The sequence below is a fragment of the Oryctolagus cuniculus genome, chromosome 10 (assembly GCF_051225735.1).
Source record: "Oryctolagus cuniculus isolate XC-2025 breed Fujian yellow rabbit chromosome 10, ASM5122573v1, whole genome shotgun sequence".
Taxonomy (NCBI): Eukaryota; Metazoa; Chordata; class Mammalia; order Lagomorpha; family Leporidae; genus Oryctolagus; species Oryctolagus cuniculus.
The window spans coordinates 114,076,995-114,097,500 of record NC_142876.1 but is presented as its reverse complement, the minus strand read 5'-3'; the positions used below and the strand labels follow the sequence as shown (position 1 = coordinate 114,097,500).

The 20,506-nt window shown below is 44.0% G+C and overlaps 2 protein-coding genes across 3 annotated transcripts in view; both read right to left on the bottom strand.

The window, feature by feature from the left end:
• LOC138846706 (uncharacterized) overlaps window positions 1–20,506 on the bottom strand; it is a 480,670-nt gene that overhangs the window by 300,662 nt on the left and 159,502 nt on the right. The window lies entirely within an intron of this gene.
• The window catches only part of LOC149124433 (putative ATP-dependent RNA helicase TDRD12), a 53,606-nt gene that overhangs the window by 4,632 nt on the left and 28,468 nt on the right, over window positions 1–20,506 (bottom strand). Inside the window, exons 6-7 of the mRNA XM_089306583.1 lie at window positions 11,356–11,542; window positions 9,680–9,772 (exon numbers count right to left, since the gene is read on the bottom strand). Coding sequence (XP_089162709.1) covers window positions 9,680–9,772; window positions 11,356–11,542 — 280 coding nt within the window. The remainder of the gene's footprint in view (window positions 1–9,679; window positions 9,773–11,355; window positions 11,543–20,506) is intronic.

Sequence of the window (20,506 nt, the reverse complement as noted above, 5' to 3'; positions counted from 1 at the left end):
AACAATTCTCGATATATTTTGGGATGCCCTTTTATTTCTTTTTCCCGTATGGGATGCCAGCATTAAGGCAGTGGCTTTACCCACTATGCCACAGTACCGGCCCCTGATTCATCTTTTTTTTTTTAAAGATTTATTCATTTATTTTAAAGTTAGAGTTACACAGAGAGAGAAGGAGAGGCAGAGAGAGAGAGAGGTCTTCCATCTGCTCGTCCACTCCCCAGATGGCCACAATGGCCAGAGCTGCACCGATCTGAAGCCAGGAGTCAGGAGCTTCCTCTGTGTCTCCCACACGGGTACAGGGACCCAAGGAGTTGGGCCATTCTCCGCTGATTTCCCAGGCCACAGCAGAGAGTTGGATAGGAAGTGGAGCAGCTGGGACTCGAACTGGCGCGCCCATATGGGATGCCCTTTTGTCATCACATACTTGTAGCTGAAGCCAGGAGCCAGGAACTCAAGCCAGATCTCCCACATGGGTGCAGGGACCCAATTCCCTGAGCCATCACCGCTGCCTCCCAAGATCTGCATTAGCAGGAAACGAGCCAGGAGCCAGAGATGCAGGTGTCAGATGTGGACATCTAACTGGCTCCTTAACCAGGGTGCCAGGTGTCCACGCCTGTTACTGTTGCTGTTTTTAAGTTTATTTTCTAATTGCTTTTAAAAATATCGTTGGTTTTTGTCTCCTTCCCCTGCGTCCTGTCCCCGTAAGAACAGAGTTAGCTGTCTGCAAGGGTCCGAGGGAGAGTGGCAGCAGGCTGGTAGCGAGGACGACTGAGGAGTCTCCCGGGTGCCAGAGCTGGGGGCCCCAGGCTGCAGGGCGAGCTGGTGACCCTGTGGGGAGGCCAGTGCTCCCCTCTGTGAAGAGCATCCAGCCCACAGGCTACTGGACTGCAAAAGAAACAGTCAGGAGAGTGAAGAGACAACCGACAGAATGGGAAAAAATATTTGCAAACTATGCAACAGATAAAGGGTTAATAACCAGAATCTACAAAGAGATCAAGAAACTCCACAACAACAAAACCAACAACCCACTTACGAGATGGGCCAAGGACCTCAATAGACATTTTTCAAAAGAGGAAGTCCAAATGGCCAACAGGCACATGAAAAAATGTTCAAGGTCATTAGCAATCAGGGAAATGCAAATCAAAACCACAATGAGGTTTCACCTCACCCCAGTTAGAATGGCTCACATTTAGAAATCTACCAACAACAGATGCTGGCGAGGATGTGGGGAAAAAGGGACACTAACCCACTGTTGGTGGGAATGCAAACTGGTCAAGCCACTATGGAAGTCAGTCTGGAGATTCCTCAGAAACCTGAAGATAACCCTACTGTTCGACCCAGCCATCCCACTCCTTGGAATTTACCCAGAAGAATTTAAATTGGCAAACAAAAAAGCGGTCTGCACCCTAATGTTTATTGCAGATCAATTCACAATAGCCAAGACCTGGAACCAACCTAAATGCCCATCAACGGTAGACTGGATAAAGAAATTATGGGATATGCACTCTTTAGAATACTATACTGCAGTAAAAAACAATGAAATTCGGTCCTTTGCAACAAAATGGAGGAATCTGGAACACATCATGCTGAGTGAAATAAGCCAGTCCCAAAGGGACAAATATCATATGTTCTCCCTGATCAGTGACAACTGACTGAACACCAAAAAGGAAACCTCCTGAAGTGAAATGGACACTATGAGAAACGGTGACTTGATCAGCATAGCCCTGACTGTTAATGAACAACTTAATACGTTATCCCTCTTAGTATTTTTTTGTCTGTTCTACTTAATATGACTGGTTTAATTCTGTAATTAATACACAGTTATTCTTAAGTGTTGAAATTTAACTGAAATGTGATCCCTGTTAAATATAAGAGTGGGAATAAGAGAGGGAAGAGATGTACAATTTGGGACATGCTCAAGCTGACTTGCCCCAAATGGTAGAGTTAGAAACATACCAGGGGATTCCAATTCAATCCCATCAAGGTGGCATGTACCAATGCCATCTCACTAGTCCAAGTGATCAATTTCAGTTCAATTGATCATAATGAAAGGACTAAGAGTCAAAGGGAGCACATAAACAAGTCTAGTACCTGCTAACACTAACCGATAGAATAAATAAAGGGGAGAGTGATCCAACATGGGAAGCGAGATACTCAGCAGACTCATAGAATGGCAGATGTCCTAAACAGCACTCTGGCCTCAGAATCAGCCCTAAAGGCATTCTGATCGGGCTAAAAAGCCCACGAGAGTATTTCAGGCATGGAAAGCCAAGACACTCTGGCAAAAAAAAAAAAAAAAAAAAAAAAAAAAAAAAAAAAAAAAACAAAACCCTAAATGAAAGATCTCTGTGAGTGAGATCCCAGTGGAAAGAACAGCTCTTCAAAGAAGGAGGTACCTTTCTCTGAAGGGAGGAGAGAACCTCCACTTTTGATTATGACCTTGTCTAAACAAGATAAGAGTCGGAGAACTCAAAAGGCTTCCATAGCCTTGGAAACTCATGACTGGAGCATAGGGAGATTACTGATGCCATAAACAGGAGTGTCAATTTGTAAAGTCAACAACAGGAGTCACTGTGCACTTACTCCTCATGTAGGATCTCTGTCCTTAATGAGACTTAATGCTATAACAAGTACTCAAACAGTATATTTCACTTTGTGTTTCTATGGGGGTGCAAACTGTTGAAATCTTTACTTAATGTATACTAAACTGATCTGTAAAAAAAAAAAAAAAAAAAGAAGAAGAAATTATCAATTCCCAACTTGACTCTCACTGGGATTAAACATGACAATAGGTCTGATCTGATTTCATCATCATTTAAAAAATCATCTATTATTTTTCACTTTATGTTTCTGTGTGGGAGCAAACTGTTGAAATCTTTACTTAATGTATGCTAAACTGATCTTCTGTATATAAAGAGAATCGAAAATGAATCTTGATGTGAATGGAAGGGGAGAGGGAGTGGGAAAGGGGAGGGTTGCAGGTGGGAGGGACATTATGGGGGGGAAGCCATTGTAATCCATAAGCTGTACTTTGGAAATTTATATTCATTAAATAAAAGTTAAAAAAAAATCTTGTGTCAACCCTGACTGTTAAGAAAAAGGTTCTAAAAATTCCCCTATCAGTTTAATGAAAAATGAAACATAATTTATTTTCCCAACTTAGCAGAGATCTTTTCCAAAGAAGGCAACAGTCTTATCTCCCAACACATAATTACAATGCGACTTTGACTCCCATAGCAAGATGGGATCTACGAGTATTTTACTTTCCCATGAACCTGAGTGGGTTCATCAAAGACATGGGAGTGATGCTGCATGACTCTAAGGCTAGATCACAACAAGACTTGCTCTCTTGGACACTCACTGTTGAAACCCAGCCACCAGGTTGGGAGGTGCCCAAGCAACACAAGGCTGCTACAGGTCAGACAACAGCCTCAGCTGAGGTTCCAGCCCAAAGCCAGCATCAACTGCCAGAACCTGACTACACAGTCTTCAGGTGAATCCCAGTGTTTGGTTACCATCAGCCTCTATGTCTTTCCAGCTGAGGCCCAAGACACTGAGAAACAGTGACAAACACTCCTGGGGGCCACTCTGAGGTCCTGATCACAGAATCCAGAGCATTATAAAATGGGGAGATTTGTTGTAACTGGAATACTGACTGTAAGTCAGTTTCAGCCAAGTTCAGGTTCACAACTATGCACATCACTTCTTTTAGGGGTACACAGAACAATAGATACCTGCACTACATGAGCTCTGAAGGACCCATTGTACCTTCTCTGCCCTACTCTTCCTCAAATATGACTCTAGTTCCTTGTCCTCTGATATACAGCCATCTCTCTGCTACACCAGCTCTGTCCTGTGCATCTCACTTTATCATGCAACAGACACAGAGGGCCATCGATCGCTGTAGTGCAGTGAGCTAAAGGCCCGGCCTGCAGTGCTAGCATCCCATATGGGCACCAGTTCTAGTCCAGGCTGCTCCTCTTCCAATTCAGCTCTCTGCTATGGCCTGGGAAAGCAGTACAAGATGGCACAAGTCCCTGGGTCCCTGCACCTGCATGGGAGATCAGAAAAAACTCCTGACTCCTGGCTTCAGCTCAGCTCAGCTCTGGCCATCACAGTCATTTGGGGAGTGAATCAGTGGATGGAAAATCTCTCTCTCTGGCTCTTCCTCTCTCTGTAACTCTTTCATAAATAAAATAAATCTTAAAAAAAAAAAGACACAGAAGCTACCAGAAAACAGGATGATGGGCACCTGCATTTGTCCTAGTGGTTATGAGACCCACATCCCACACAGGAGCACCTGGACTTGATTCCTGGCTACAGCTTCTCATTGCAGCTTCTTCCTAATGTAGACCCCAGAAGGCAGTGGGGATGTCTCAAGTAACTGGGTACCTGCCACCTACACGGGAGACCTGGGTTGTGTTCCTGGTTCTCAGCTTCAGCCTGGCTCATCCTTGGCCACTGTGGGTGTTTGGGACGTAAGCTAGCAGATAGAAATTCTCTCTCCCTATACCTTAAAATAAATTTAAAAAAATTTTAAGATGAAAGTAAACAAGCTGAATCTGAATAACCCAGGAGGTATAAAAAATTCTAAAGCACTCTCTTTCAAATATCTTCATCATGGATTGGCGCTGTGGTGTAAAGCCACCACCTGCAGTGCTGGCATCCGATTTGGGCATCGGTTCAAGTCCTGGCTGCTCCACTTCTGATCCAGCTCTCTGCTATGGCCTGGGAAAGCAGAAGATAGTCCAAGTCTTTGAGCCCCTGCACCCATGTGGGATACCAGGAAGAGGCTCAGCTCCTGGAATTGCAGCCCTCTGGGGACTGAACCAGCAGATGGAACACCTGTCTCTCTCCCTCTGCCTCTCTGTAACTCTGCCTTTCAGATAAATAAATAAATCTTAAATAAATCTTTATCAGCTAAGCCTAAATCTGATTTTGAGAAGTGAAAACAATCATTTAGTGAATACTACAGATAATCAAGCTGGGTATTTACAGGTTGTAAAAATTGAGGCATGACTTCCAAGGAAGGGAATCCAACCCCACATCATCTCCTAGGAACCTCCAGAGGCAGTTCCAGCAGTGTTCACTGTAAGTACTAATAAGAAAACCAGCCATTAGACACTAAACTACTGAAACAAAGAGCTAACACGGCAATGTGAGCTGATACCGCATTCTGGTCTGATCCTTCTCTAAGGTACTGTGCAGGCCAGGCATGCGTAGCTGGGGTCTAGAATTACACTACCTGTTTGGGGGTGCAGCATCTCAGCTGAGAACACAAACTCCAATCTGGAGCTGGAGTAGAGGTAGTAGTTGAAATTCACAAAGAGAAAATGTCCACACAAGATCAGCCTTCAAACAAAAAGCACAAAGTAGTGCAGTGCCATCAATACATGGCAATCAAGAAACAAAGCGTGGGAAGGGAGATTCAGGCCTGAAATAAAATAACGGTCTGAAAGGATTTTTAAAAAGATGTAAAAGTCTGTAAAACTATTTAGAACACCAGCGAGAATAAGGAATAGTATTCATGGAACAAAACAGTTGGATATAAAAAGGCAGGCAAACAAACAAAAAAAATTAGGCAATAAAAAGTCTTTAAACTGAAAACTCAAAAGATAAATACTAGACTGGAAACAAAGAGGATGACATTCAAAAAATTAAGAAAACCTCTCAGAAATCAGTTCATTTAAAGTAAAAGTAAATACAAAATAGAAAAAAAGGAGCTTGGTGGGCACTTAACCTAGCAGTTGAGACACACACATCCATGTCAGGACACCTAGGTCACCTGGCTCTGGCTCTGGCTCCAGCCTCCTGCTAATGCTGACTCTGGGAGGCAGTGGTGACAGCTCCAGTAATCTGATTCCTGCCTCCCACTTAGAAGACTCGGATAGCATCCCAGGCTCCCAGCTTCAACCCCAGTCCAGCCCAGGCATTCTGGGATGTGAAACAGCAAATGCAAGTGTTCTCTCTGCCTCTCAAATAAATAATTTTTCAAAAGAAAAAAGAAGGCTAAGAGAAAAGGATGAGAGATGAAGAAACACTAATCTATAGAAGGAAAGGAGGAAAAAAAATCCGTCAAACATGTTACTAACATCAGGGCCACTGTGGCACAGCAGGCTAAGCTGCTGCCTGTGATGACAGCACTCCCTATGAGTGCCAGTTTGAGTCCCAGCTGCCCCACTTCTGATCCAGTTCCCTGCTAGTGCTCCTGGGAAAGCAGCTGACCATGGCCCAAGTACCTGGGCCCTTGAAAAACACATGAGACCCAGATGGAGCTCTGGGCTCTGGGCTTTGGCCTGGCCCAGGCCTGGCTACTGCAGTCATTTAGGGCATGAACCAGCAGATGAAGATGTCACTTGTTCTCTCTTCCTCTCTCTGTAACTCTGCCTTTTCAATAAATAATTTTTTTAAAAAAAGTTAACTTCTAATGACACCAAAAGAGACAGATATAAATATGTGTGTGTATGGACACACATACACATCAACTCCTGATTTTCTTTTTAAGATTTATTTATTTATTTAAAACAGTTAGAGAGAGACAGAGAGAGGTCTTCCATCCAATGGTTCACTCCCCAATTGGCCGCAATGGCCGGAGCTGCACCAATCTGAAGCCAGGAAACAGGAGCTTCTTCCAGGTTTCCCACATGGGTGCAGGGGCCCGAGGACTTTGGCCATCTTCTACTGCTATCCCAGACCATAGCAGAAGCTGGATCGGAAGTGGAGCAGCCGGGTCTTGAACCGGCGCCCATATGGGATGCTGGCGCTTCAGGCCAGGGCTTTAACCCACTGTGTCACAGCGCCGGCCCCAACTCCTGATTTTCAATACATAGAAAAGATAATAGATGTACAGATGTACACACACGCCAAAGACATACATATCCTTGCTTCTGTCCACAGGAGTGCCTCAGAGCAATGGTACCCTAACAACCACACCTGGCTCTCAGATTTTGGCTGAAAAATGCCATTCCCTATGAAAGGAAGCAAGGGCAATTTAGAAGAGCTGCTGATTTCTGTTACAGATAGGAATCCACATTAATATGCTCATGAATACATGAGCAAATACAAGGGACAGAAGTCTTTACATGGTTTCCCAGCACCTGTCTGCAAAGCCCTCACAATGGGCAAGAGCACAGCTTTCAGTGGAGAAGCCCGGCGGGCTCCACCTTCCTCAGTGATACAGTGAACTCCATCAGGAACAGGGCCAAGGGAAACCCTGCGTCGTCTGGCAGGACGGGACGGGATGAACAGCCCAAGGCAAGGCTGAAGGACACGGCGCACAGTCAGGTAAGGCATCAGGAAGGACCGGGGAACAGCTCCCGACGGCACAGCACTCAGGAGACGATCACTAAAGCAGTTCAGTGGCGCTAACCCGCATCCCTCCACTATCAGCAGAATCTGACTGGGGTCTGAGGGTTACAGGGTCACACGGGTGCCTGCTACCATTCCATTCCGCTTTTGATGGCTGTTGTGGATATTTGGGGGAATGTCCTTGTCTGATGAAGAAACACTCAGGTATTAGGGAACGATGGACATTAAGGCAGCAACTTTTTTTTAGTGGTTTTGGGAAAAACACTCTTTACAATGTTCTCCAACTTTTTAGAATGTCTGGGATTATTCTAAAAATACTTCTACTGAGAAGATGGATGCAAACTCCGCAGAAGCAGATGAATCGCCAGAATAGCACCTGACTTAGAGTAAGTGCTTCACAAAGGTCTTTAGAAGGAATGACTGTGGACAGGGGTACGGGAGCTCATCTGTCACAGAAATCATGACCATGTCTACAGCTGACAAGCCTCAAAACAGTAAAAAATACACATATGTAATTATTTTTAAAGTTCAGAATTAAATATCAAAATAAAGAGCTTTAAAATAAAAAGGTTTATGTCTGGGGAGCAACCTAGGATGAGACAAGTATGAACAGGAGGGGCCAGTGCTATGGCGCAGTGGGTTAAAGCCCTGCCCTGAAGCACCAGCATCCCATATGGGCGCCGGTTCTAGTCCTGGCTGCTCCTCTTCCAATCCAGCTCTCTGTTATGGCCTGGGATATCAGAAGATGGCCCAAGTGCTTGGGCCCCTGCACCCACGTGGGAAACCTGGAAGAAGCTCCTGGCTCTTGGCTTTGGATTGGCGTAGCTCTAGCCATTGCGGCCATCTGGAGAGTGAACGAGTGGATGAAAGACCTCTCTGTCTGTAACTCTGTCTTTCAAATAAAAAAAAAAAATCTTCCAAAAAAAAAGTATGAACAGGAGAAAATCACTTTCCATGACAGCCATTTTATGCTATTTATTTGACCAACCATTAGCAAAGCATTACTCTTTGGTTTTAAAAAATATATGTAATGTAGAATGGGCATTTGGCCTAGCAACTGACGTTCATGTTTCATATTGTGGTGCCTAGGTTCAATGCCTGACTTAGGCTCCCGACTCCAGCTTCCTGCTAATGCAGACCCTGAGAGACAGCAGCGATGGCTTTAGTGATCAGGGTCCTGCTACACATCTCAGAGACTTGGACTGAGTTCCTGGCTCCTGACTTCAGCACCCCCCAACCTGGCCCTGGGCTGTTACAGGCACATGGAGACAACACATGGGGGCAAGCTCTCTCCCTTCCTGCCCTTTCTGTCTCTCAAATAACTTAATTTTTAAAAATTAAAATAAAATTATATAAGGCAATTTCAAAGAGAAATAGCAAAAATTAATTGAAATACAGTTAAAATAGCTTTTTACAAGGATTAAAGGAAAATAATTACATGCATAAACAACATCTAACAATTTTGCTTTTTTACATAACCATCTAGTCATACTTCACATCAGCTTTTGTTGGTTCACTATAACATTTTCCTTTTCAAAGATATGCATGAGAGGCCAGCATTATGGCACAGCAGATTAAGCAGCCACTTGTAAGGTATGAACCATGTATATTTTTAAAAAAGATTTATTTATTTATTCGAAAGGGAGAGAGAGAGGTTTTCCACTTGCTAGTTCAGTTCCCAAATGGCCACAACATCTGAGACTTGCCCAGGCTGAAGCCAGGAGCCTGTAACTCCATCTGCGTCTCCCATGTGGGTACAGGGGCCCACATACTTGGGTCATCTTCTGATTCCACAGTTTTCCAAGGTACATTAGCAGGGAACTGGATCTAAAGCAAAGGAACAGGATTCAAACAAGCACTACGATACAAGATGTGCGCGTTGCAAGTGGCTGCACATTTCATTCTACCTTTCAAATAGATTAATAAAAACTTTAAAAAAAAAAAGAAAGAAGCCAACAGATTTCACCCTGGTGCAACATTCTAATTAATCAAATATCTACACAAGATATGAAATCAAAGACTGGTGATCTCTGCCCTCCTCAGTGTGTCTTCCTTGCCTGTACACGCTTGATTGCTTGAAAGAAAACTCAGCCACAAAAGCATATGTACAGCCTGAGAACACACCACTGGCCTAGGCCAGGCTGAGAAAAATCCGTACCACACACAGACAAGCTCTAAGGATGCACCATAGGGCCAGTTACCACTGACAGCACCTATGTCACAAACTGGCTCCACTAGAGAGAGAGCGAGCGAGCAAGCGCGAGAGCGCGAGAAGCTACCACAGCCCCTCTAAACAACCTTCATAAGCTTTAGACAGATAAGAGTATTCTCTTACTCTGCCTATGAAATAAGCCAAAGTAGTAGAACTCACCCAGCACTGCAGCAGTTGGCTCCAGGTCACCAACAACATCCTTGCACCTCGTATGCTGCAGAGAATGTGTCAGCAAATTTAAACCATGAGAATCTGATCAAAAGAACAAATTTTAGGATTAAAGCTTGAAATAAAACTCCAAATTACATGATTTCTGTTCTTATTGGTGCTTTAAAGAACAAAATACCTGGGTGGGGACAGGAATGTGAGTGACATTTAAAAAATCATTTCCACAGTCTACAACTGCCCCTTCTTCATACCTTATAGAAAAATACATTTTAAATAAATAACTCTTTAAAAAAAGATTTATTTGAGAGGTAGAATTACAGACAGAAGAAGAGACAGAGAAAAGTCTTCCATCTGCTGGTTCACTCTGCAAATGGCTCCAACAGCCAGAGCTGGGCCGATCCGAAGCCAGGAACCAGGAGGCTTTTCCGAGTTTCCCACATGGGTGCAGGGGCCCAAACAATTGGGCCATCTTGTGCTGCCTTCTCATATGCATTAGCAGGAAGCTGGATCACCAAGACTTGAATTGGCACTCTATGTCACAAGCAGCCACTCAACCCACTCCACTACACCACAACACTGCCCCCAGTTTTAGACATTTTGTTTATTTGAAAGGCAGAGTACAGGGGACAAAGAGAGACAAAGAGAGAGATCTTCTATCTGTTGACTCACTATCCAAAGGATATTCCTTTTGCTGATTTAAAGTCACTGAAAAGTGGATTTTCCTCAAATTGAGTTTCACAGCTAAAACAGAATGCAATTTCGAGGTTGCAATTTCCTTAGAACTGATGAATATTTGAGCAAAGTTAAAGATGTTCATCTAATAAATTGATTGCTGTGAGGTACAGGCTAAGACTGCCATCCACATGGGAGACCCTGATGGAGTTCCAGGTTCCTGATTTTGGCCCGGCCCAGCTCTGATTGTTGTGGCCATTTGGGAAGTGAACCAGTGAATGGAAGATCTCTTTACTTTTTATTTACTTTTTTAAGATTTATTTTATTTATTTGAAAGAGTTACACAGAGAGAGAAGGAGAGGCAGAGAGAGAGAGAGGTCTTCCAATCGCTGGCTCACTCCCCAAATGGCAGCAATGGCTGGAGCTGTGCTATCCGAATGAAGCCAGGAGCCTCCTCCGGGTCTTCCCACGTGGGTGCAGGGGCCCAAGGACTTGGGCCATCCTCTACTGCTTTCCCAGGCCACAGCAGAGAGCTGGATTGGAAGAGGAGCTGCCGGGACTTGAACTGGCACCTATATGGGATGCTGGCACTGCAGGTGGCGGCTTTACTCACTACACCACAGCGCCGGCCCCAGAAGATCTTTTTCAACTCTCCTTCTCCATCACTCTGCCTTTCAAATAAATAAATATTTTTTTAAAGTGTGTTTAAAACTTATTCAAAAACTTACTTTGCAAATAACTTTAAGCTGCAGACATCTGGACTTCTGAAAACATAATGTTAACAAGAAACCAGAATTGTTTCTTCCTGGTCTCACGTAAACAAACTGTAGCAGTTTCAGGACCTTAAAACCTATCTCAGACTCATCAGGATTAAACTTTAAACAGTCCAAGTCTATGTCTCCACATGGGGAAAAGTTGGCACAATAACTCCTATCAATACAGTAAGGTCGTGAACAATCTGAGAGAAATACAAGTTGGTCAGAGAATTCACTCACCTTCCATTCTTTGGAAATATTTTCCTTGCAAAAACATTGGCCAAAGAGTAAGAGCTGGGTTGAGTTTCTTGGAGCAGGCTGAGTTCATATTTAATCTTGGTTTCTCTACAGAATCCAGCTGCTGCTTCTCCATGGGTGACACATAACAAGCAAAATTCTTTGCAACCAGGTCGTCATTAACACAAACCTGCAGATGCAACACATTTCATGAAGGGTAAGACAGGATGGTCACATGACTGAAGAAAGCATTTCAGACTCAACTCAAGAGGACTTTACAGAACACAACATGGTAAAAGCTGATCTCAGGACTTCTGTTGTGGTAATGGTGAACTGAATACTTCTCACCGATCCTCCTGCTAAGAAAACAGCAATGATCTGTGTGAAATACAATCCTCGAAAAGGCACTAGAGAGCCAACACCACCCAGCCAGGCAGAGATCTGGTGGGAAAACAAGGACAAAGCATTAACCATAAAAGGAAGACTGACAAATGAGATTTGATCAAAACGAAAACTCTGCTCTTCCAAAGACAGTGACAAGACGGGGCAAAACATTTTAAAACCAGGTGCCTGAATAGACATGTACCTAGAATAAATACAGAGAGAACATGTATCTCTCTGAAACTCAATGAAAAGAGAACTACCCAATGGAAAACGGGCAAAAGGTCTCAATGTCACTAAAGACGACAGAGGATGGCAAAAAAGGATGTGAAAACATTTTTTGTTTTTGGGGAAAGGCAAACTTAAACCACCGGGAGCCACCACTACTTATCTTTCAGAACAAGCACAGAGCATCAGAAAGGAAGTGGAGAGGGGCAGTCATCGCTTTGCAGTGGATTAAGCGCTGTGGCATCCTGTATCAGAGTGCCAGCTCAAGTCCTGGCTCCTCCGCTTCCAAACCAGCTTCCTGCTAATGTGCCGGGGAAGGCAGCAGAGGATGACCCTCATGTCCCTGCCACCCATGTAAGAGACCTGGACAAAGTTCCAGGTTGCTGGCATCAGCTTGGCCCAGTCCTGACTGTTGTAACCATTTGGTGGAGTGAATCAGTGGAGGATCTCTCTCCCTCTCTACTACTCTTCCTCTCAAATACATAAATAAATCTTTTTTTTCCCAAAGAAACATTTTATTTAAGGAATACAAACTTCATGCATTTCATAAGTACAACTTTAGAAGTATAATAATTCTTCCTATGACACCTGCCCTCCCACCCACACTCCACCCCTCCTCCTCCTTCCTCTTTCATTCCCAGTCCCATTCTCCACTGAAATCCAGTTTGATTAACTTTATGCACAGAAGATCAACTCTGTATTAAGTAAACAGTTCAACAATTGGAACAACCACAACAAAACAAAAACTGTTCCTCAACAGTCCAGACAAGGGCTTTTTCAAAGTCATCGTATCTTGAAGTTAATTTCATTTTATTTTTAGAAATTTAATAACTTTAAAAAAGCACCCAAGAATGATATGTCTCTTGTGAGCACTCAGACATAATTATAACTCTTTGAGGACAGAGGTCCTGCATGGGAAGTTAGTGCACAGTGATTCCTGTAGTTAATTTAACAATTAACACTCTTATGTATAACATCAGTGATCACCCAAGGCTCTTGACATGAGCTGCCTAGGCTTTGGAGCCTGTTGAATCCACAAACTACATCAGTATTTAGACAAGGCCATCAGCAAAGGAGTTCTCTCCTCCCTTCATAGAAAAGTACCTCTTTCTTTGATAACTACTTCTTTCCACTGGGATCTGACCTACCGAGGTCCTTCACGTAGGACATTTTTTGCCACAGTGTCTCGGCTTTCCATGCCTGAAATGCTCTTGTTGGCTTTTCAGCCAGACCAGAATGCCTTAAAGGATTATTCTGAGGTCAGAATGCTACTTACAGTGACTGTCATTCAATCAGTCTGCTGTGTGGACTGCTTCTCATGTTGGAGTATTTACTCCTTATTAATTTCATCTATTATTATTACGAGACAGTTAAATTGTATCCAATCACTTTAACATTTAAGATGGTATTTTTACCACCAAGCTTAAGGGGATTTGGGGTCCCATGGCAAGTTTTTAAACTGTACCCTTAGAAGTAAGCTTAGGGCCGGCGCCGTGGCTCAATAGGCTAATCTTCCGCCTAGTGGCACCGGCACACCAGGTTCTAGTCCCAGTTGGGGTGCTAGATTCTGTCCCGGTTGCCCCTCTTCCAGGCCAGCTCTCTGCTGTGGCCAGGGAGTGCAGTGGAGGATGGCCCAAGTGCTTGGGCCCTGCACCCGCATGGGAGACCAGGAGAAGCACCTGGCTCCTGCCTTCGGATCAGCGTGATGCGCCAGCCGCAGCGGCCATTGGAGGGTGAACCAATGGCGAAAGGAAGACCTTTCTCTGTCTCTCTCTCTCTCACTGTCCACTCTGCCTGTCAAAAAAAAAAAAAAGTAAGCTTAGGGGCTGGCGATGTGGCATAGGAGGTAAAGTTGTGGCCCACAGTGTGGGCATCCCATATGAGCACTGGTTTGAGTCCCTGCTGCTCCACTTCTGATCCAGCTCTCTGCTACGGCCTGGGATAGCAGTGGAAGATGGCTCAAGCCTTTGGGCCCCTGCACCCATGTGGGAGACCTGCAAGAAGCTCCTGGCTTCAGATCAGTTCAGTTCCAGCCATTGTGGCCATCTGGGGAGTGAACCAGCAGATGTAAGACACTCTCTCTCTGCCTGTCAATTAAACTTCAACTGATTGTCTTTTAGGTGCTTCGTTAATTATCACAGATCAGGGAGGAGGGAGGGAGGGGGAGGGAGAGGGAGGAGGGAGGAGGGAGGGAGAGGGAGGAGGGAGGAGGGAGTCTTCCATCTGCTGGAGGGAGTCTTCCATCTGCTGGAGGGAGGAGGGAGGAGAGAGGAGGGAGGAGGGAGTCTTCCATCTGCTGATTCACTCCCCAATTGGTCACAATGGACAGAGCTGTGCTGATCCACTCCCCAATTGGTCACAATGGCCAGAGCTGTGCTGATCCACTCCCCAGTTGGCTGCAATGGCCAGAGCTGTGCCAATCTGAAGCCAGGAGCCAGAAGCTTCTTCCAGGTCTCCCACGTGGGTGCAGGGGCCCAAATACTTGGGGCACTTTCTGCTGCTTTCCCAAGCCATGGCAGAGAGCTGGATCAGAATTGGAGCAGCTGGGACTGAACCGGCACTCACATGGGATGCAGGCACTGCTGGCGGCAGCTTTACATGCTACAGCACAGCAATGGCCCCTCCAGAAATTTTTTTTATTTCTCTTTCTGGATTTCTTCAATGACCCACTGTTCATTCAGGAGCATGCTGTTCAGTCTCCATGTGTTTGCATATGTTCTAGAGATTCCTGAGTTGCTGATTTCCAGCTTTTCTGCATTGTGGTCCGAGAAGATGCATGATATGATTTCAATGTTTTTTCAATTTGCTGACTTGCTTTATGGCCTAGCATGTGGTCAATCCTAGAAAAGTTCATGCACTGGTGAGAATAATGTGTATTCTGCAACTGTAGGTTGAAAAGATCTATGGGTATCTGTTAGTTCCATTTGGTCTATATTGTCAATTAACTGTTTCCTTGCTGATTTTCTGTCTGGTGATCTGTCCATTGCTGAAAGGGAGTTTTGAAGTCCCCCATTATTACTGTATTGTCTTTTAGATTCCTTAACATTTTTTTTAAATAGCAACGGCCCTGTAATTAGGTGCATATATGTTTTTAACAGTTCATCTTCCTGTTTAATTGATCCCTTAATCATTACATAGGGATCTTCTTTGTCTCCTAGCAGCTTCTGTGTTAAATTCTATTTTGTCAGATGTTAGGATGGCTATACCAGCTCTTTTGTGGTTCTGTTAGCATGGAATATCTTTTTCCAATCTTTCACTTTCAGTTCACATGCATCCTTGTTGGTGAGATGTGTTTCTTGTAGGCAACAAATACAAAACATTCTGCCAATCTGTGCCTTTTAACTGAAGAGTTGAGTCCATTTACATTCAAAGTGACTATTGATAAGTAAAAATTTCACCCTGCCATTTTCCCATAAATATTCCTATTGTTTCCTTTGGATTTCCTTTGTATTTTTACTGAAAGATTTTCTGCCTTCATCTTCTTTCACAGTTATACCCATGTTTCTGTGTTTCTGTGTGTAGCACATCTTTAAGCATCTTTTGCAAAGCTGGACAGGTGGTGACAAATTCTTTCAATTTCTGTTACGGAAGGTCTTTATTTCACCTTCATTTTAAATGACAGCTTTGCAGGGTACAGTATTATGGGTTGACAGTTTTTTTTTCCTCTTAAGCCTTGGAATTTATCTCATCATTCTCTCCTAGCCTGTAGGGTTTCTGATGGTAAGGTTGCTGTGAGTCTAATTGGAGATCCTCTGAAATTAATCTGGCATTTCTCTCATGTACATTTTAGAATCTTTTCCTTATGTTTTACTTGGGAGAGTTTGATTACAATGTGTCATGGTGAAGATCTTTTCTGGTCATGTCTAATTAGCTCTATGTGCTTCCTGTACTTGGATGTCCCTTTCTCCAAATTGGGGATGTTTTCTGTTATTATTTCACCAAAAAGGCCTTCTAATCCTTTCTCTTTTTCCACACCTTCAGGAACTCCTAGAACCCGTATGTTGGGTCATTTGATAGGATCCTTAAGATTCCCAACAATGCTTTTTAGTTTTCCAATTTCTTCTCACTTTTGATATGACTGTATAATTTCCTGCAATTTGTCTTCTAAAGTCAGATATTCTTTCTTCTGCTTCATCGATTCTGTTGTTAAGGCTTTCCACTGCATTTTTTATTTGTTCTATTGAATTCTTCATTTCCAAAATTTCATCTTGCTTTAAGATCTCAATTTCGTGGGATAAATATTCTTTCACATCATGTATGGATTTCATTAGTTCGTGCATTTGCTTCTGATAACTTCTAAGTAATCCTACGATCAATTTTTTTAAATTCTCTTTCTGGCATTTCTTCAATCTCTTCATCTTCACAATCTAGTATTGAAGTGTTATGATCTTCTGAGGGCATCATGTTGTCTTCCTTATTCCTGTTTCTTGAATTGGTGCATTTATTTGGCATTTCTTAAGATTAACTCATTGATTTCTTTGTTTTTAGCTGTGGTGGCTTTTATCTTTGGACTATGCCTCTGTGGATTAGTGGAGTATTTTTTTCAGCAGATACCTAGAGGCACAAGGTGGATATGGCCAGGGGCTCTGTTCCAGGCTGAAGGGAGTATCTTAGGTGACACTGGGTTGGGTGTGGTAAGTCTTTATTATTATTTTAATCAGAGGGGAGGTTTGTTCTGCTCTGTTGGCATAGACTCAGCTCACCTCCTCTCTTCCAACGACACCAGTGCCTGGGCACTAGCTAGGATCACACAAAGATCTTTGCAGGCCTTGGTATAAGTAGATTCCCCAGCAATGTCCTTCACCAGGTAACCAGGGAGCCCTGAGCATGTGGAGTCTCCCACAGTGACTGCCCAAAGTCCCAGCCACACCCTGAGCCCTCCCACACAGCCTATCTGTTCTCACAGTCCTGGCATAAAAGCCTCCCACAGTCATGAGCATCCAGCCCCCATTAGTTCTCCCCACCAGACTCAGAAGTCTCTGCTTGTCTGGTCCTGTGTGCAGACACAACCTGGCGCAGCTGTTATGTATGTCCAAAATAGTGCCTGCTCTCTATTTGCTTCTTGCAGGATGCTGTTGTAGGGTGATTGGAGAGAGAGAAACATGCTCCCCCCTTTTCCTCCTCTAGTTTGGCAGGTATGCCATCCTTCACAGAGCTCCAAGCCAGATTCCCTCTAGGCTTTTCCTGTAGCTTTATCACCACTGGTTTGAGCTGCTGCAGTCTAGTCTCACCTCAGTCTCCAAAGCTGGTGCTGATGCTCTTGGCTGCTGGGGTCCTCAACTGTGGGCATCCACACCCTCCCTACTGTGTCCCTCTAATTTGCATGGAATTTCCTGTCACTTTCTCCCTAATTCTTCCCTGAGACTGCACTATCCCCACTTTTTAAAAACTATCTTCTCCTGGACTAGAGCAGTAAGCTCCCTCTCTACTCTGCCATCTTAATCTAATCTGATAAATAAATCTTTAAAACAGAGGAAGCAGAGAAATTGGAACCTATACATTGCCTTTGGAAATGTAAAATGATATACTTTGGAAAACAATTTGGCAGTTCCTAAATATCTACAGTATTATCCATAACTTACACAAAATAATATTCTTTTTAAAAGATTTATTTATTTATCTGAAAGTCAGAGTTACATACAGAGAGGCAGAGAGGCAGAGAGGCAGAGAGGCAGAGAGGCAGAGAGAGAGAGAGAGAGAGAGAGAGGTCTTCCATCTGCTGGTTCACTCCCCAACTGGCCGCAATGGCCGGAGTTGCGCCAATCCTAAACCAAGAGCCAGGAACTCCTTCCAGGTCTCCCACATGGGTGCAGGGGCCCAAAGGACTTGGGCCATCTTCTACTGCTTTTTGAGACCATACCAGAGAGCTGGATTAAAAGTGAAGCACCCAGGACTCTAACCGGTGCCCATATGGGATGCTAGCACTATAGGCAATGGCTTTACCCACTGTGCCACAGTGCCGGCCCACCCAAAATAATATTCTAGGTATTTACTCAAGAGTCATAAAAGCACAGGTCCACAGGAAGACTTTTACATGAATATTGGTAACAGCCCCAAGCTGGCCACAACTCAAACACCATCAATAAGTGCAGGAATAAATGCACACATATCACATCCCTACAACAGGAGACCACTGACACACGCAACAACATGGAAGTATCTTAAAATCATCTTGAAAGAAAGCTGCCAGCCCAAAAAACAGAACACCCTGGGACACATGCTGGTGTTTCCTTTGTGAGCCTAAAGAGGATTATTGGCTCTAATCCTCTTTCTCTGGCAATCATGACCTCATGCATCCATTTTAAGTTCTCCCTCAGTTAAGCACAGACCTCCCAGCCTTCAGTCAAGGCAAGTCTTATCAGCACACCAACCCATGTGGTGAGAAAGACTTATTTTTAAACAGCAAGAATAAAGCAGTCAATAAAGGCTTTTTAAAACAAAGACATCTTACAAGGTTGGCCCTCATAATCAACAATCTGATAGTTTTCTGCTTGTTTGTTTTCACCAAAGTATAAAATAAACAATGAAAAATAACAGATAAAAATCAACCAGAATGTGAGAAACCCAAAATGCAAAATAAACACTAACATTAAAGAAGTTGTGAAAGAAAAACACTAACATCAGTAACTTTTAAAACAGTATTTTTGCTGTATATAATAGGCTAAAGACAAATCTCTTAGAGCAATGTTGGCATTTGAGATTTCTTTACGTCAATCAGGTAAGTATACTGTTAAAATAAAGTGTCAAGAACAAGGAAAGTGGCAAGTGTTGGGGTACAGCGAGTTAAGCCACCATCTGTGGATGTCAGCACCCCCTACTGGAGCACTGGCTCAAGTCCTTGCTGCTCTGCTTCCAATCCGATTCCCTGCTGACGTACCTGGGAAGGCAGTGGAAGATGGTCCAAGTGCTTGAACCTGCCCCTTATACCCATGTAAAGACCCAGTTAGAGTTTTTGGCTTCTGGATTCAGCCTGACCCAGCCCTGGGCATTGCAGCCATTTGGAGAGTGAACCAAGCATAAGGAAAATCTCTTTTTCTGCATCTCTCCCTCTGTCTCTGTCTTTCAAATAAATAAGTATAAAAAAAAAAAAAGGAAAGGGGAGGGTTAGGTTGTTGGACTGAAATCAAAGTATCAGAGTCCTTAACATAAGTATAGATGGATAGGTTAGCAATAAAGACATGTGTGTGTGTGCATGTACACACAGTTATAAAGTGTGTGTGTACATGTTTGTATTCCTAACTCTTTCTGCTGAGAGGAATGACAATCTCTTTCATCCCAATAGCAGCAAACACACCTATGCCCTCATCTGGGTATCTAAATGTCATTTTTTAACAAAAGGAACCAGAATTTCTTGAAGAAGTGGTTGATTATACAGTTGGGTCTGGAAAATGATCTTGGGGCATCTTGGGGCCCCAGAAAACTGTGTGTAAACAATGAAGGGTCACAATGGAAGAACACAAGGAAGCCCTTAATGACCCAAACTTGAGACAACTGAGCAAGATGGTAATGATAATTTGAGGGGATTACAACCTTCCAAACAAAACAAATAATCCAAAGTCCATACTAACAGAAATTGTTGAATACACTCCGTAAGTGAGGAAGAAGGGATAGTTTTTTCATTAAAAATGTAGAGGCAGGCATTTGGTACAGTGGTTATTTATGTCACCACTTGGGATGCCTGCATCCCATATCAAAGTGCCTGGTCTGAAACCCAGCTCTGCTTTCAATTCAGCTTCCTGCTAATGCAGACCCTGGGAGCCAGCAGATGATGATTCCAGAATTTGAGGCCTGGTAACCCATACGGGGAGACCCAGATTGAGTTCCTGGCTCCCTGCTTTGGCCTGCCCAGGCTTAGTCAATGACAGCATTTGGAGAGTGACCCAGGATATTGAGGATCTCTGTCTGTCTGCCTTTCAAAGAAACAGAAAGATCAATAGGGGCCTGTGCTCTGTACAGTAGGCTAAGCCTCCACCTGCCACACCAGCATCCTGTATGGGTCCAGTTTGCATCCCAGCTGCTCCTCTTCCAAGCCAGCTCTCTGCTTATGGCCTTGGGAAGCAGTGAGAGATAGCCCAGGTGCTTGGGCCCCTGCACCCCTGTGAGAGAGCTGGAAGAAGCTCCTGGCTTCTGACTTCAGATCAGCTCAGCTCCTGCCACTGCAGCCATTTGGGGAGTGAACCAGCAGAGGAAGACCTTTCTCTATGTCTTTCTCTGTCTATAACTCTACCTCTCAAATAAATAAAATATTTTTATTTTATTTTATTTATTTATTTTTGACAGGGTTAGACAGTGAGAGAGAGAGAGAGAGAGAGAGAGAGAGAAAGGTCTTCCTTTTTCCGTTGGTTCACCCCCCAAGGGGCTGCCATGGCCTGCCAGCCAGTGCACTGTTCCAATCCAAAGCCAGGAGCCAGGTGCCTCCTCCTGGTCTCCCATGCAGGTGCAGGGGCCAAGCACTCAGGCCATCCTCCACCGCACTCCCAGGCCACAGCAGAGAGCTGGTCTGGAAGAGGAGCAACTGGGACAGAATCCGGCGCCCCGACTGGGA